This window comes from Bidens hawaiensis, unplaced genomic scaffold (genome assembly GCF_021521415.1).
Source record: "Bidens hawaiensis isolate Kalapana, Puna unplaced genomic scaffold, B.hawaiensis_p1.1 tig00001016_1, whole genome shotgun sequence".
Lineage (NCBI taxonomy): Eukaryota > Viridiplantae > Streptophyta > Magnoliopsida > Asterales > Asteraceae > Bidens > Bidens hawaiensis.
The window spans coordinates 2,242,040-2,257,089 of record NW_027491059.1 but is presented as its reverse complement, the minus strand read 5'-3'; the positions used below and the strand labels follow the sequence as shown (position 1 = coordinate 2,257,089).

Below are 15,050 nucleotides of genomic sequence, written 5' to 3'. Positions count from 1 at the left end.
CACCCCCATTTCACCCGTTCTTGACCCGTTAATTTAGAATAACGTAGTTAGACGGCAATAAACAACAATAATTAACATTCTAATTATATTTTAACGCCTTAACCGTCGAACTAATTCCCGTAACCTTCACCGGAAAATCGGCCATAAGCAATTAACACTGATTAATGAATTTCATCGCAATTACTAGTATAAATAAGACCCACACACCAAGCTAAACTTGCTCATCCTCTCAAATCTCACTGATATATCCTCTTAACCCCGTAATCCTTCCTCCAAGCTCGGAGCTTCGGCCAACTTCATTCACCCCTTTCCCGGCATCATTCGAGGTAATTAAAACATGGTTTTGAATCATTTTAATCCACTAATCAAAAACCCTAACTTAATTTTAACAAACATGGATTGTATTAATCACTTGGATTTCTAGGGTTTGCAGAATTATGGATGAACCTGTATTATTATATACAATAATCCACGGTGGCTGCCACGTAAGATGTTTTTGACAACTCAGATTGACATGTAAGCAAAACCATAACGGAGTTAGTGCTCCGTCAGTCATGGACTGGTGGAAGAAACGAATATTAAAGTTGGGACCGTTGCCAGCCAAAATAAAAATTAGGACTAGCACCGACAAAAATAAAAAAGTTCAGACCAATAAAAACCAATTTTCATTTCTTATATAATACCCTGGATTCCCTCACGAGCTAATAACAGCTTTATATCCCACCATATCAACTTTCTTTTTTCTTCTTTTCTCATACTTTTTCCTTTCTTTTCTTTAATCACCCAACACTGTTTTTAAGATTGTGGTCATATTCTGTGTATTTCTAAAATCTAAAGCAAACAGCACATGGGTTGATTCAACCATGACTGATAATATAAATACATAAAATACTTATTAACAAATACAAGAAACATTTAAATATCACATGTAACATCATTGACATTGAACTTATATTCCCATTCTTGTAGTTCAACTAAAATACATATTTATCAATTTCTTATTCACGTTATTATTATTAACCTAAAACTCATATTTATCAATTTCTTATTCACATTCTTATTCTTTTAATTCAACTAAAACACATATTTATTTCTTATTTAAGTTTTTAAAACTTCTACATCCATGTACTCGTATTTATCTCTATGCAATCAGATAAAGTATTTAAAAAATAAAAGATTAATCTACCATTATTTGATAAAAAAAACTATTCAACTTTGCATCACCCTTTAGTCTTTACTTTGGGTACCAACTTTTAGTGGATGCCCTTTTTTGTTTCAAGTTACAATACGACCTCTTAAAATGCTTCTCCTCACAAAAACGTTGTCTGAACTTTATCTCAGTCTTAATGCTTTGGGTACTATCATTCAATGCATACTCATTATAGTTTCAACTTACAACACGACCCCTCTCCTTTAATAAAAGTAACCATTCACATCCTATACTTTTTTCAAAAATAAATATACCATTTTCTATTTGATGAGATTTTTTTTATAACTTTTAAAATATAATGCTTTATTAAATTCCAAATACACTGTTGCGACGTGTTAGCTTTCAATTTAAGTTTAATTAAAAACAAAATTGCACGTACTGATGTACAAGTATATATATAAGCATAGATGACAACCCCTCAAATTTCTTTTAATTTTTTTATATCCTTTTTTATGTGAGTTTTTTATCGTTACGGCTTGATTATTATTTTATAAGATTGTGGTTTAACTTTAACGTTCGGTTAAAATTTTGTTATGTCATGTTTTAAGTTTTAACGCAACTCGCAACTTATGTGGACGGTTCAACGTTTTCATGTGTTTTTTATACAATTTAACGCCTCTGGAAATGTCAATCATGTCTTGATAGAGGATATCGAATTTCCAAGTTGAATTATCCAACACCAACACCAGAAAATCATACTTACTAAAAATGAACTAAACTAATATCATTCTAACAAGATAATTGAATAAACCTCTAAATAAACCTCAAAATAAAAATTCGTTATTCATAATTTCATATCCTGTCAACATCAACCTCCTTTATTAATCGACTAGATTTTCATCCGGCGTGTTGCGTCTGGGCAATTGGTAAAACCTTAACGTTTAAATTTGGGTGTTGGTAGAACCCGAGCGTTACATCGGTGAGTTGACGCGAATTCAGTTAGTATCGTTTACGTTCGTTACTGTACAGACGCCATTAGCATATAAAAAGTATATTCGTCAAATTAACATATAAAAAAATAAATTCTTTAAAACGACGTTTGTTTGGTCGGTAAGCTTGGGCGGTGGTAAAACCCAATCGTTATTGGTGCTGGGCATTAAGGCGGTGACTTAACACAAATTCGGTCGGTTCCGGCTAGGCTACGTTTGTCATGATACCAGAGCTAAAAAAGAGGAAAAAAATATGAGAATTGAGTGGACCAAGGAGTGCTATCGGTCGATAAACTCGAGCGTTGATGGTCCCGGGCGTTGAGACGTTGAGTCTATGCGAGTTAGTCTGTTTTCTGTCACGTTCGTTATGATATCGGAATTAAAACAAACAAAAGAAAAAACAGAATTGTCATTTAATTAGCTTCTGTTATGTTCGTTACGATATCCAAACGAAAAAAAAAATGTTATGGACAAGTATGGTGCCGCCAAGTGACCCAGTGACGGCTTAGTGGCACAAAACTTGTGTTTTATATATATTATATATTAGATAGACAATAGATAATCATTTAATCCAGAGTAAAGTGTCAAAATCGTCCTTATGATTTGGTCAGTTTTACGATTTTTGTCCAAATTTTTTATTTTTTGCAATTAGACCATTCAGGTTTCTTACTTGTTGCCAAATTCGTCCAAATTTCTAACTCCATTAGTTTTGCGTTGTTAAGTGAGGGGTAAAACCATCTTTTTAATATATTTATGAGGAAAGTAAATACTGTGTTATCATCTTAAACCCATCAAAACTATATATATTTATTGTGTTTACATTTTAATCCATTTTAGTTTTCTGATTTTGAACTTCAATTTGTGCTTCTAACTATCTGATTTGTTCAAATTTGTATCGAAGTACTACCCGTAACCTTTAGGCTCAATTCTCTTGTACATATATATAGCACAATTAGCAGAATGAATTTTTTCGTCTTCTTTTACGTCAAACACCTGCAACCACCATCATAACCCGACCACCGCTTGAACTCACCTCAACCACCCATAAACTCGCCTCAGCCGCCGCCGTTAATCGGGTATTGAACCCTACACCCTCAGATCTGGAACGAAACGATGTTGAACCCTCTGAACTGCAATCGATCGGTGAAAACTCGTCTCCTCCGCTATCGCATAGGAGTTATTCTTGGAAGCGAGTGACGGCTACCGGTTGTTCCGATTTTCCCGAGGAGAGTTGGGAAGACGATGGTTTGACCTAGATTTTACAAAATGACACGATTAGGCACACTTGGTGATGGTGTTGATGCATCGATTTGGAATTTTTCGATCTTGAACGAGAAGGATAACGGCGGCGGCGGCGGCGGTAAGGCGAGGAAGACAAAATGAAGATGGGGAAGATTGATGATTGATGGAGGGGTGTTTGGTACTTAGGTTTGGGATTATAATATATATATATATATATTTTAATTTGTTTTTTTTTTTTAACTTGTATTGTTTATTATTTTGAGTTTATTTAAAGTTTAAAAGGTAATAAAATAAACAAATAACAATGAAAAACTAACAGAGTTAGTAATTTGGATGAAAATGGCAACAAAAAGGAAACATAAATGGTTCAATTGTGAAAAAAAAAACATTTTTGGATGAGAATCACAAAATTGACCAAACCATAGGAACAATTTTGGCACTTCACTTTTTAATCCACGTAATTCAACTTTTGAACCAAGTCTATCCATAATCCCATCTGGATCTCTATCGGATCCTACCGTAATTGATGAAATCCAGTATCAAGCACCCCAATTCAATTATTTATTTGAATGACTTTCTTTTTATTTTATGCCACCGCATTCTCTAATTTGAAGAGTCTTGTTGCCGGACTCTGGTTAGACTATGTTGTCTTAATCAGACTCATGCTGACTTCAGAGTTTGGTTTGGGCATTCTCCCGGAAAACCATACTGCCGGCTGCTACTAGACAGTCGTTGTGCCACCACAAAAACATAACTTTTTGCTTAACACACAGTGAGACTAAACACGGGTAGGCTCTGGGTTCTCATAGAGCTTTGCTCAAATCCTTTATTACCAATATTCAATAAAATCAAGTGGGATAAGTATTAATTTATGTTCTAAGTATGGTGCCACTATAGTTTCTATAATTAAAAGAATTATTAACATAATAATTCCAAAAAAGAAGATAAACCTGTAATTTGAGTAAGATCTATCCACACGAGTCCAATAGTTATCGTCGTGTATCAACGATACTGATTATTATTATTATTATTATTATGATCAGTGTAGAATTTATCGCCCGTTAAACGTGGCCAGAGTTACAGATCATCCGTCACTATTTAACAAGCCATCGAGGTCACCACTATTGGATAACCAAAACTACTAGCTGACTCACGCACTATTTCTTCTTCATCTCGTAAGTCTTATTATTTATTAATCTGTTAAGCGGTTTGTTCTAAACATTCAACTTATTATTATCTGTTGCGCTTGTTTTAATTCAACATACAGCGTCCGCAATGGCGGATTCACGAGCGTTTGTGCTGTTAGTACTGTGTGCTGTGATAACTGTGTGCGTTGAATCGAAATACATGATATACGATACCGCACAAGGAGTAGTGGACGGGAAGCTTAACGTTCATCTGGTAGCGCATACGCATGATGACGTAGGCTGGTTGAAGACTGTTGATCAGTATTACGTCGGCTCCAATAACTCAATTCAGGTGTCTATTTTTGATTAGTTATTAATTATTATTATTCTTTTAATTTTAATTTTAATTTTAATTTAGGAGCTAAGTTATTATTGTTTAATGTGTTTAATAATTAATTTGTGTGTTGGTTGTTATACAGGGAGCGTGTGTTCAGAACGTGCTGGATTCGACGATTCAGGCGTTGCTAGCGGATAAGAATCGGAAGTTTATTTATGTTGAGCAGGTTATGGTTATTGAATTATTTGGTTTTAATGTGAATTTTGACTTTTAGTTTAGATAGATAGATGCGATAGGAATTGAGTTAGGGTACTGGTGAGTTAGGACTGTTTGGTTAATGTGGAATCGGTGTAAACGAGCAGAGGTTCAAGATTGTTTTGTGGTTTATTGATTGTTTTACTTATATTTGTACTAGATTTGGTTTAGGGAGAATGTAAGTAGGGGTATAAACTAGCCGAGCTGAGATGGCATGTTAGTAGTTTTACAAGCTCGAGCTAGGCTCGTTTCGAGCACTTGAGCTCGGCTTGTGAGTAGTTTTTCAAGCTCGAGCTCAGATCGTTTTGAACACTCGAACTCGGCTCAGGCTTATTTACTAATTTACTTTAATATTTATTAATTATTTATACTTATTAATTATTTTTATTTATACTTATTTTTTTATTTTAGTTATAATTTTTATGTATAACATAATGCCATAATATATATTTTTAAAACTTTTTTTATCACATATAATAATAGCTACGAAATTATATATAGTAAAAGTTTTATAAATAATACTCAAGCTCAGGCTCTTTTGTTAAACAAGCTTTTTTTTAGGTTTGAGCTCGTATAAGCTCGGCTCGATTCAAGCTTTTAGCGAGACAATGAGTGGCTTGTCTTGTTTGCACTCCTAAATGTAGATGTTAATTTTTGTTATGAATGTTGCAGGCATTTTTCCAACGTTGGTGGAGGGATCAGAGTGAGGCAACCCAGGCTACAGTAAAGCGTCTTGTTAGCAAGGGTCAGCTTGAGATGATGTAAGCAGATATAGTTGACTCTTTTATTAATGTTGATGTATGATTGCTTAAATTCTGGTTTTGATACATTTGTTTTTGTTGGGTAGAAATGGAGGTTGGTGCATGCATGATGAAGCAGCACCACATTACATTGACATGATTGATCAAACAACTTATGGGCATAGGTTTATTAAGCAACAGTTCAATGTAACACCGAGAATTGGTTGGCAAATTGACCCTTTTGGTCATTCTGCTGTGCAGGCTTACCTATTGGGGGCAGAGGTCTGCTTTTCTGTTATATTACCGCCGTTATCAATGCATACTAAATAATAATCTTATTTAGGTTGGATTTGATTCTGTTTACTTCGGGAGAATTGATTACCAAGATAGGGCTAAACGAAAAGGGGATAAGCATCTTGAAGTTATTTGGCGAGGATCCAAGAGTCTCGGTTCATCTTCACAGGTGTGCTTAACTTTTATTATCATTAGTGTTTGTAATTGGTTTATCCAGAAGACTTACTGGCTAACATGATATTATCAATCTTTACAGATCTTTGCTGGTGCTTTCCCCGAGAATTATGAACCGCCACCTGGCGGTTTCTACTTTGAAGTTAATGATGATTCCCCAATTGTTCAGGTACTCTATGGACTTGTTTCTACTTTAAGGTTTATGAATGTTTATGGAAACATGCAGGTATGTAACATAATTGCTTTTGTAACACTGAAGGATGACATGGACTTGTTTGACTATAATGTTGAAGAACGAGTTAATGATTTCGTGGCTGCGGCCGTTGCACAGGTGAGCTATATATGTTTTAAACTTTTAATGGCCGCCTGTATAATCAACCGAAGATTTATGAAATTTTCTTTTATACTCTCAGGCGAATATTACTCGCACAAATCATGTAATGTGGATGATGGGGACCGACTTCAAATATCAGTATGCAGAGTCATGGTATAGGAATATGGACAAGTTCATACATTATGTCAATAAAGTTAGTTACTTCACCAACCACCTTTACTTGCTTTTTGTTTATTTTTTTTTATATTTAAATTCTGACTGCTTATGCATACAGGATGGTCGGGTCAATGCTCTCTACTCAACACCATCAATATACACTGATGCTAAATATGCTGAGACCAGCTCATGGCCTCTTAAAGAAAACGACTATTTTCCGTAAGTATAATTAAAGTTTAATATTAATATATAATCACATATTAAAGTCTCCATTTTGCTAATATATTACGCATTGAATTTGATTGTTAGATATGCAAGCGATGTAGATGCCTATTGGACAGGATACTTTACTAGCCGGGCAGCTCTAAAGGGTTATGTCAGGATGTTGAGTGGCTATTATCTGGTGGGGGTGATATGTGTTTTTAATTTAACTATTTTACATTATTCACTAAAATTACTGATCCTAATTCTCATTTGCTACAATCAATATCAGGCAGCAAGGCAATTGGAAGTAATGAAGGGAAGGAATAAAACCAGGCACACTACAGACGCTTTGGGTGATGCTTTGGGGATTGCTCAGCATCATGACGGTGTTAGTGGTACTTCTCAACAACACGTGGCTAATGATTATGCAAAACGACTCTCAATAGGTCAAAAGAAGGTACAAATTAATTCAGTTTTATCGCTTGTTTAAGTTCTACTCTATTTATTTCTTCCAACTTGGAAACTGATCAGAAATACAACTTCGTTTCTTGCAGGCTGAATCAGTGGTTGCAGAATCAATAGCTTGCATGGTTTCACCAAAACCTGGTTGTTCAAGTTCAGGAACAAAATTTCATCAGGTACCAATGCTGTATATATACATGCATAGGTAATAATATAATTAACATATATTTAATGATGTTTTCCTTCGGCTTTCTTCATTAATTTGCAGTGTGCACTTCTTAACATAAGCTATTGTCCTTCAACTGAAGCTGATCTTTCATCTGGCAAAAAGTTGGTAAGTGAGATGCTTACTTGATACCTGATATATTAAACTTTAAGTTGCATTCTACATATGCTCGTTAAATTGAATGGATTTATCATATTTAATGTAGATGGTTGTTGTCTACAATTCCTTGGGGTGGAATAGATCTGATGTTATAAGACTTCCAGTAAGTATTACATTAGGTTCCTTACCATAATATTTTTTCTTCTGTATATATGTTATCTGGTTTTTGTATAAATCTTATGTCATGCACATGTTACAATTGACAGGTTGTGAATGATAATATTGCTGTCTATGATTCCAGTGGGAAAGAAGTTGAATCTCAACTTATGCTTTTACAAAATGAATCTATATCTTATAGAAATTACTACGCCACTGCATACACGGGTAAATCACCGAGTACCACCCCCAAATTCTGGCTTGCATTTACAGCATCTGTACCACCATTGGGTTTTAGCACATACACCATTTCTAGCTCCAAAAAACCGGGTAAAACGTCCAATATTTTATATGAAATACATTTATTTGAAATTTGGTCGATGTATACATATCGAATAAATTTACTATGCAGCTTCAAATTTTGTGAAAAAAGTTGTCTACAAGCACACCAAGCCAGAATACGACACCGAGCCAGAATACGGTGAAATAGAAATAGGGCAAGGAAATTTGAAGTTAATATATTCCGAAAGTGACGGAAAGCTTTCTCAGTATGTTAACAGTCGAAGCTCTGTAAGTTTACTATCATTATTTGGTTCAAGTAATTTGATTGTTTGTTTGTTATATATTATTATATAATGTACACTGCTAATGTGTATCTAACCTTTCTGATGTTGGGTTATGAAAGATTGAAGCCTCTTTGAAGCAATCATATAGCTTTTATGCTGGATTTGATGGCACTACGGGGCTGCAGGTAGTTTTATTATTATTTTCATTTATTGTTATTGTTTTTTTTCTTGGATTGTTGTTTACACCTTTTCTTGTCTAGGCATCTGGAGCATATGTTTTCCGTCCAAATGGTACATATCCTATTGGTCATAAACTGCAGGTATAAAAGCTTTCTGATATGCGTGTCCTATGATTTATAACCACTATCAAGTTACTAATGTTGAATTAAACATCAGGATATAACATATATGTATGGTAATATATATGACGAATTACATGAGCAAATAAGTCCATGGATTTACCAGGTAATAAATTATTTGATCAAACATTCTTTTCTGACTAATTTTAATTATTTAATTGATGTTTTTGTTCATGACTGGGTAGATCACTAGAGTGTACAAAAACATGGAACATGCTGAAGTTGAATTCACTGTAAGTTCATTAATTTTCCTTTTACTTTTGTTTTATGGGGGATGTGTTTTATTATAATTTATTATATTCTAAACTTCAGGTGGGCCCCATACCTATTGAGGATGGAGTTGGAAAAGAGATTGTAACTCAGATCACAACCACCATGAAGAGCAATAAAACATTTTACACTGATTCTAACGGCCGAGATTTCATTGAACGGGTATGCTGCAGACCTGCAGTACCATTTCACTAGATTTTTTTATATTTATTATGTTTAATTTAATATTTATTATATATGCTTTTTTTATATTTATTATATTGAAATTAAATATCTGTGGCAGATTCGAGACTATAGAGCTGACTGGGATCTTGATGTGAACCAACCAATTGCAGGAAATTATTATCCTGTATGTTTTTCTTTCATTTGCAATTTTTTTGTATATATAACTCAAAGTTGAGTTTCATGTATATAACTCAAGTTGGATTATTATGTAGATAAATCTCGGAATTTACCTAAAAGACAAAAAAAGCGAGCTCTCGATTTTGGTAGATAGATCCATTGGTGGATCCAGCATTGTTGATGGCCAGTTGGAGTTGATGCTCCACAGGTAGGTTTTTCCTTGATGATGTCATTATTTGTATCAGCCACACGTTGTATATATAATAATGGATAATTGGTTTTGTAGGAGACTGCTGTATGATGATGGAAAAGGCGTCGCAGAAGCTCTAAATGAAACAGTTTGTGTTGGCAACGACTGTAGAGGATTAGCTGTAAGCGTTTTCTATAAGTTCTTTGATTTAATAATTCTCAGTCTTTCTTAATTAATCACATTAATAATACAGTTGGTGTTGGCACTTGTATGCACAGGTTCAAGGGAAATACTATATTAGAATTGACCCGCTTGGAGAGGGTGCCAAGTGGCGCCGAACGTATGGTCAAGAGATCTATTCTCCACTTCTTCTGGCCTTCACTGAAGTGACTGAACAGGTGACAATAAAACTGCAACTTTTAGTTTTGCTTTGTAGATTCATAAATGCTTGTTTTAAAAAATAATTCTATCATGTTTTACAGGATGGAAATGAAGGGACAAATTTCCAGGTGTCAAAATCTTCGAGAATGGACCCCACCTACAGCCTCCCTGATAATGTGGTATTGCTAACACTTCAGGAGCTTGAAGATGGAAACGTTCTTCTCCGTTTAGCACACTTATACGAGGTTTCTTTCCGCCTTTTTTATTTTATTTTATATTTTAGTTTCCGTGTTCTAAAATACTATAGATGATAAAGCTAAGCTTAATATTTTTATATGTTATTTCTGGTTATAGATAGGAGAGGACAAGGATCTCTCAGTCACATCACGTGTCGAGTTGAAGAAATTATTTGGAAAAAGGAAGGTAAAATCTGAAATACAGTTCATTATTTTGTTTGGACTGGTTCATGCAGGCCATCTCCGATAATCCTCAAAAGCCGAGGGCCCAGGACGAGTAGAAAAAAGGGCCCATAAAAATATTTTTCTTTGGAAAATTTATATACAATCTTTGGAAAATTTATATAAAAAAGTTTAATTATATAAATAAAATTTTCAAATATAAGATTTGGGCCCCACAGGGTCAGTGACCCTCCAGGCGGACCCTGAGTTCATGACAGTAATGTTATAAAATTTTGAATAATTTAAGGTAATCAAAGTGTCGGAAATGAGCTTATCGGCTAACCAAGGAAGAGAAGAAATGGAAAAGAAAAGACTGGTGTGGAAAGTAGAAGGGTCAAAGAATGATGAGCCTGCAGCCCAGAGGGGTGGACCGGTTGATCCTCAAAAGCTGGTGGCTGAACTAGCCCCTATGGAGATACGAACCTTTATCGTTACTCTTGGTAAGACGCTCTCCAGGAGATTGGTCAGTTCGGATCTTTCGCTGCAATGATCTGGTTCGAACCGGCTTAGTGGTTTGAGTGTTTAGATTTAATAAATCATCTATTAGAGATGCTAGGTTTCTTTTTCTATCACGTAATAAGTCATTAGGTTCTTTTCTATCTCGTAATAAGTTGTTTGATCGTTAGCTAGTGGCTATTGACTTGATCATTTTTTCTATTTTTATTTAAACTGAAGGGTTTTGAATTTGAATTTTCGCATATCAACGTTTAAAATGTTTACTGTTTTGATTTTGTTTGTGGTTACTTTGATCCTTTGTGTATAAACGAGTGGTTACTTTGACCCTTTGTGCATAAACGAGTGATGCACATTAATATATCCGGATTTATTAGAGATGTTAGGTTTCTTTTTCTATCACCTAATAGTTTGTTAGGTTCTTTTCTATCTCGTATTGTTAGTTTGTAGCTATTGACTTGATCGTTTTTTCTATTTTATTTAAACTATGATTAAGGGTTTTGAATTGAATTTATTAATGTTTAAAATGTTCGTGTTGATTTTGTTTGTGGTTACTTTGATCCTTTGTTTGTGCATAAACGAGTGATGGACATTAAAATAAAACAAATCCGGATCTATTAGAGATGTTATGTAACACCCTAGGCAAATCCCACATCGGCCGTTGACAGGAGAGATCCTTGGTTCATAAGTAAATGTCACACCTCTTAAATCACCAACTCGTTTTGGGCTTAATGGTAGTGGACGAGAAGAGAGCTCCACAGTTAAGCGTGCTCAGGTGAGAATAGTAGCAGGATGGGTGACCTCCTGGGAAGTCTCCACCTGGGCAACCAAAAACAAATTCGTGAGCTCTTCGTGGGCAAAGCGGACAATATTGGTGGTGCGAGGAGCCGGATGTTACAAGTGGTATCAGATCCACTCCTGTGTCGTTCGGTGTGGTGGGGCAAACCTCATCTGAGACGGTGAGTCCCCGGGGGTGTCGCGAGGTACACCTTATCCCACATCCTAGATTGGGTGGTGGGGCAAACCTCATCGAGGACGATGTATCACACCCCGTTAAGCGAATTGCGGAAGCGTAAAACGGAAATGCAACAGATACAACTGGTATCAAATACATTGTTCATAAAAAAACATTACTAACTAATTTACAATATATTATATCGTTCTAACATCTTTTACAAACTTGGTGATACAATCAAATCGGTTCTTCGATTACTTTACTTCTAACTCAAATGCCCATGACATCAATCACCAATCAGACACGTAACGCACAGGTTACTTCTCATATCTGATTACCTGAAAAGCATGTTAAAATAGGTTAACTACGAATAGTTAGTGAGTTTCATAAGTTTAACGAAATTAGTTCTGCGTACCACACAGTCATAGTTTGTATGTACGCGCGTATGTAAAAATATGTATTTACGTTTGTATAAATATGTACAGCCATATCCTTGTGTGTGCATATGCACACATGTAAGTTTATAATATAAATTCGAAATTTCGGTAAAATCGTGATTGTTTGTTCGTACTACCTGTTTCCAATTTCCGTGTTTAACCAACCACTGTGGACCCCCTTCCTCCCACAACGGTTCCACATAAACTCAACCACTGTGGCCCCCCTTCCGCCCACAACGGTTCCGCGTTAACATCAACCACTGTGGTCCCCCTTCCACCCACAATGATTCCACGTAAACTCAAACATTATATAGTGTACATGCAAATAATTAGTATATTCTACACATAGTATTTCCTACGGCTAATCACATAGCATGTATATAGACACATATACACATATAGTATTTATCACGTATCACCAAATACTGTGGCTCCCCATCCGCCCACAATACGCATAATCACATTATTTTCTTAACATTCATGTCATAATCAAGTTAGTTCGTTTAATAAGTTGCAGCAGAACTTGGCTCATAGGCCATACTCAACTTTAGTTTAGTAAGTTGCAGCAGAACTTGGCTCATAGGCCATACTCAACTTTAGTTTATAAGTTGCAGCAGAACTTGACTCATAGGCCATACTCAACTTTAGTTTATTACTATTGTGGCCCCCCTTCCGCCCATAATAGCCCCATAATCATCACAGACCACGTTATCCCCATGACCATTACAGACCACGTTGTCTCCCAAATTAGTTATGTTTAACATTACATAACGTGTTTGTATAAACATGCTGTCACGTGTAATTTCATTATGTTTTGCAATTCGTATTATCTCCACTCAATATATCAATCAACGATAATAATCATCTTTCATCAGCACGTAGTCAATCATTAAGTTTGTAGGGACTTTTCATATATAAATGTTCAGATATTTTATATCCTGATCCGTTTTTAGATAGATAACGTGTATAAACATGCTTTCCACCTCAAAAGTTCGTAAAATAGTTTAAAGAGTGGGGTCATGAAACTCACAGTTTTGTAGGCACTCAGTGCGAGGTCAGCTCCGGGTTCGTTTCCCTTGCTATCACTTAGTCCCTATAGTCCATATTATAATAATATTAATATTTTAATATTATTATAATCCCAGTACTAAACTGGGCTGTATAACTAATCTGGGTATAGCTGGAACACCCAGAAAGTGCCAATAGGCTTAGGTTGTGATGTTGTTCAGTGTCTAATACTTAAAACCGAACTTGGCTCAGATTCCCGTTTTCCTAGCTGGGCCAAGTTGTTCGTTTACGCGTTCAGAAATCAGTTATGGGAAAATAAGCTTGGGTAAATGTATTGGTTAATAAAATGATTAAGTTATATAAAGAAGGATCACATACTGGGGTCCCGGATTAGCCACGGGGCCCGTTTCTGTTTATTCAGTTTGATTTGAGAAGAAACGCGCACAATCCACCCGGATTGTCCAGGTTTCTCATAGAAAAGTTCGTTTTTACTTAATTAATCCGAAAATATGATTTTTGATCACTATTGGTGTTTTGATATTCCCGCAGGTTCGCTAGTCGCGAACTTGCCGGTTTTTATAAAAACTGAATTTGTTTAATCTTTAAATTAACATAATTAATTAATCGTTAATCATTAAATTATGAAAATTTAATCACTTATCAATTAAAATATGTAGATTTTTATAAAAATATTTCTGGAATTATTTACTGATTTATTAATTTATAAAAATTCATTTTGTCAGCTATATTTCGCCTGAAAATCGTCCGTTTACCCCAAACAATTTCCAAAAATTCCAGAATGCTCAAATCATGTTCCAAAACAACTTGTATCAATTCCAGAATGTAAAAAGCTTGTTCAATATTCTTTTCGGCCCAAATTCGGCTATAAAAATTCGCACGAACGCATATGTACAAAACACCTTTAGACTTCTCCAAATGATCCCAAAATTCATATGTGGTCAAAATACATCAAATCTGAGTTCCCAGAAAAATTTCATAATTTTTGAAATATTTTAGCTATTTTTCCCAAATAAATGTTCCAATTCGGTAATAAATTCGCCAAATATTCTCGGATGGTCGAAAAATTACCAAATTTAAACAGGGACTTATTGACATGGTCCCTGATGTTCCTGCAAAATTTCAAGGCCTAACAATATGCACATCATAACCTTAACCTAAACAGCCCGTAAGCGAGTGTTTCGGCATTACCTTAGCGGGTTTGGCTCGTTTCCGACTTTCTAACCAAGTTTTCAGGTTCCTGTGCTTCTATGCAAGCTAGATACAAGTCCTATATCACAACCCAAGCAATTTTTCATCAACATAACAGCCCTTAACTTAGGGTTTCGGCTAGTGCACAAAAACGAACTTTTAAACCGTAAAAACGCCGTTTCAACCCTTTAATCCGTGTTTATGGCCAAAAAATTTTATGTTTCTGATTTGAAACTAGGTTTAACATCAAAGTATGTTTTTGAATGATTTTTGAGAGTTTTACATGGTTAACTATGATTTTTAACAATCAAGACATGTTTATATGTTGTTAAGCGAGTTTAAACAAGCCGAAAATCGATTATTTAAGACCTCTTTACCTTGTTTCTTGCTGGTTTTGGCAGGGGAAGAAGAGTTCCAGAAGTTGAATGTGGAAAATTGTGTGAAAATATCTAAAATCTAGTTTATATGTGAAAGGAA

The 15,050-nt window shown here is 35.0% G+C and overlaps 1 protein-coding gene across 1 annotated transcript; it reads left to right on the top strand.

Moving 5' to 3' along the window:
* The first annotated feature begins 4,650 nt into the window (after positions 1 to 4,650).
* On the top strand, positions 4,651 to 11,130 carry LOC143552194 (putative alpha-mannosidase At5g13980). Its single transcript, XM_077042474.1, has 28 exons — positions 4,651 to 4,860; positions 4,988 to 5,071; positions 5,773 to 5,861; positions 5,948 to 6,122; positions 6,184 to 6,303; positions 6,391 to 6,477; positions 6,568 to 6,639; positions 6,722 to 6,835; positions 6,917 to 7,017; positions 7,108 to 7,201; positions 7,292 to 7,459; positions 7,557 to 7,640; positions 7,733 to 7,798; positions 7,896 to 7,952; positions 8,056 to 8,275; positions 8,358 to 8,515; positions 8,631 to 8,696; positions 8,772 to 8,831; positions 8,908 to 8,976; positions 9,056 to 9,103; positions 9,183 to 9,302; positions 9,424 to 9,489; positions 9,578 to 9,690; positions 9,769 to 9,853; positions 9,951 to 10,070; positions 10,155 to 10,298; positions 10,408 to 10,476; positions 10,759 to 11,130. Exons 1-28 carry the CDS (start codon positions 4,657 to 4,659, stop codon positions 10,999 to 11,001), a joined length of 3,096 nt encoding a protein of 1,031 aa, XP_076898589.1. The 5' UTR covers positions 4,651 to 4,656; the 3' UTR covers positions 11,002 to 11,130.
* Positions 11,131 to 15,050: the final 3,920 nt, after the last annotated feature.

Bases quoted from the DNA above. Each gene is read 5' to 3' on its own strand.
- LOC143552194 (XM_077042474.1), top strand. From the start codon at position 4,657: ATGGCGGATTCACGAGCGTTTGTGCTGTTAGTACTGTGTGCTGTGATA. The intron at 9,303-9,423 runs GTATGCTGCAGA...TATCTGTGGCAG, and splicing joins GCCGAGATTTCATTGAACGG to ATTCGAGACTATAGAGCTGA. The intron at 9,490-9,577 runs GTATGTTTTTCT...ATTATTATGTAG, and splicing joins TTGCAGGAAATTATTATCCT to ATAAATCTCGGAATTTACCT.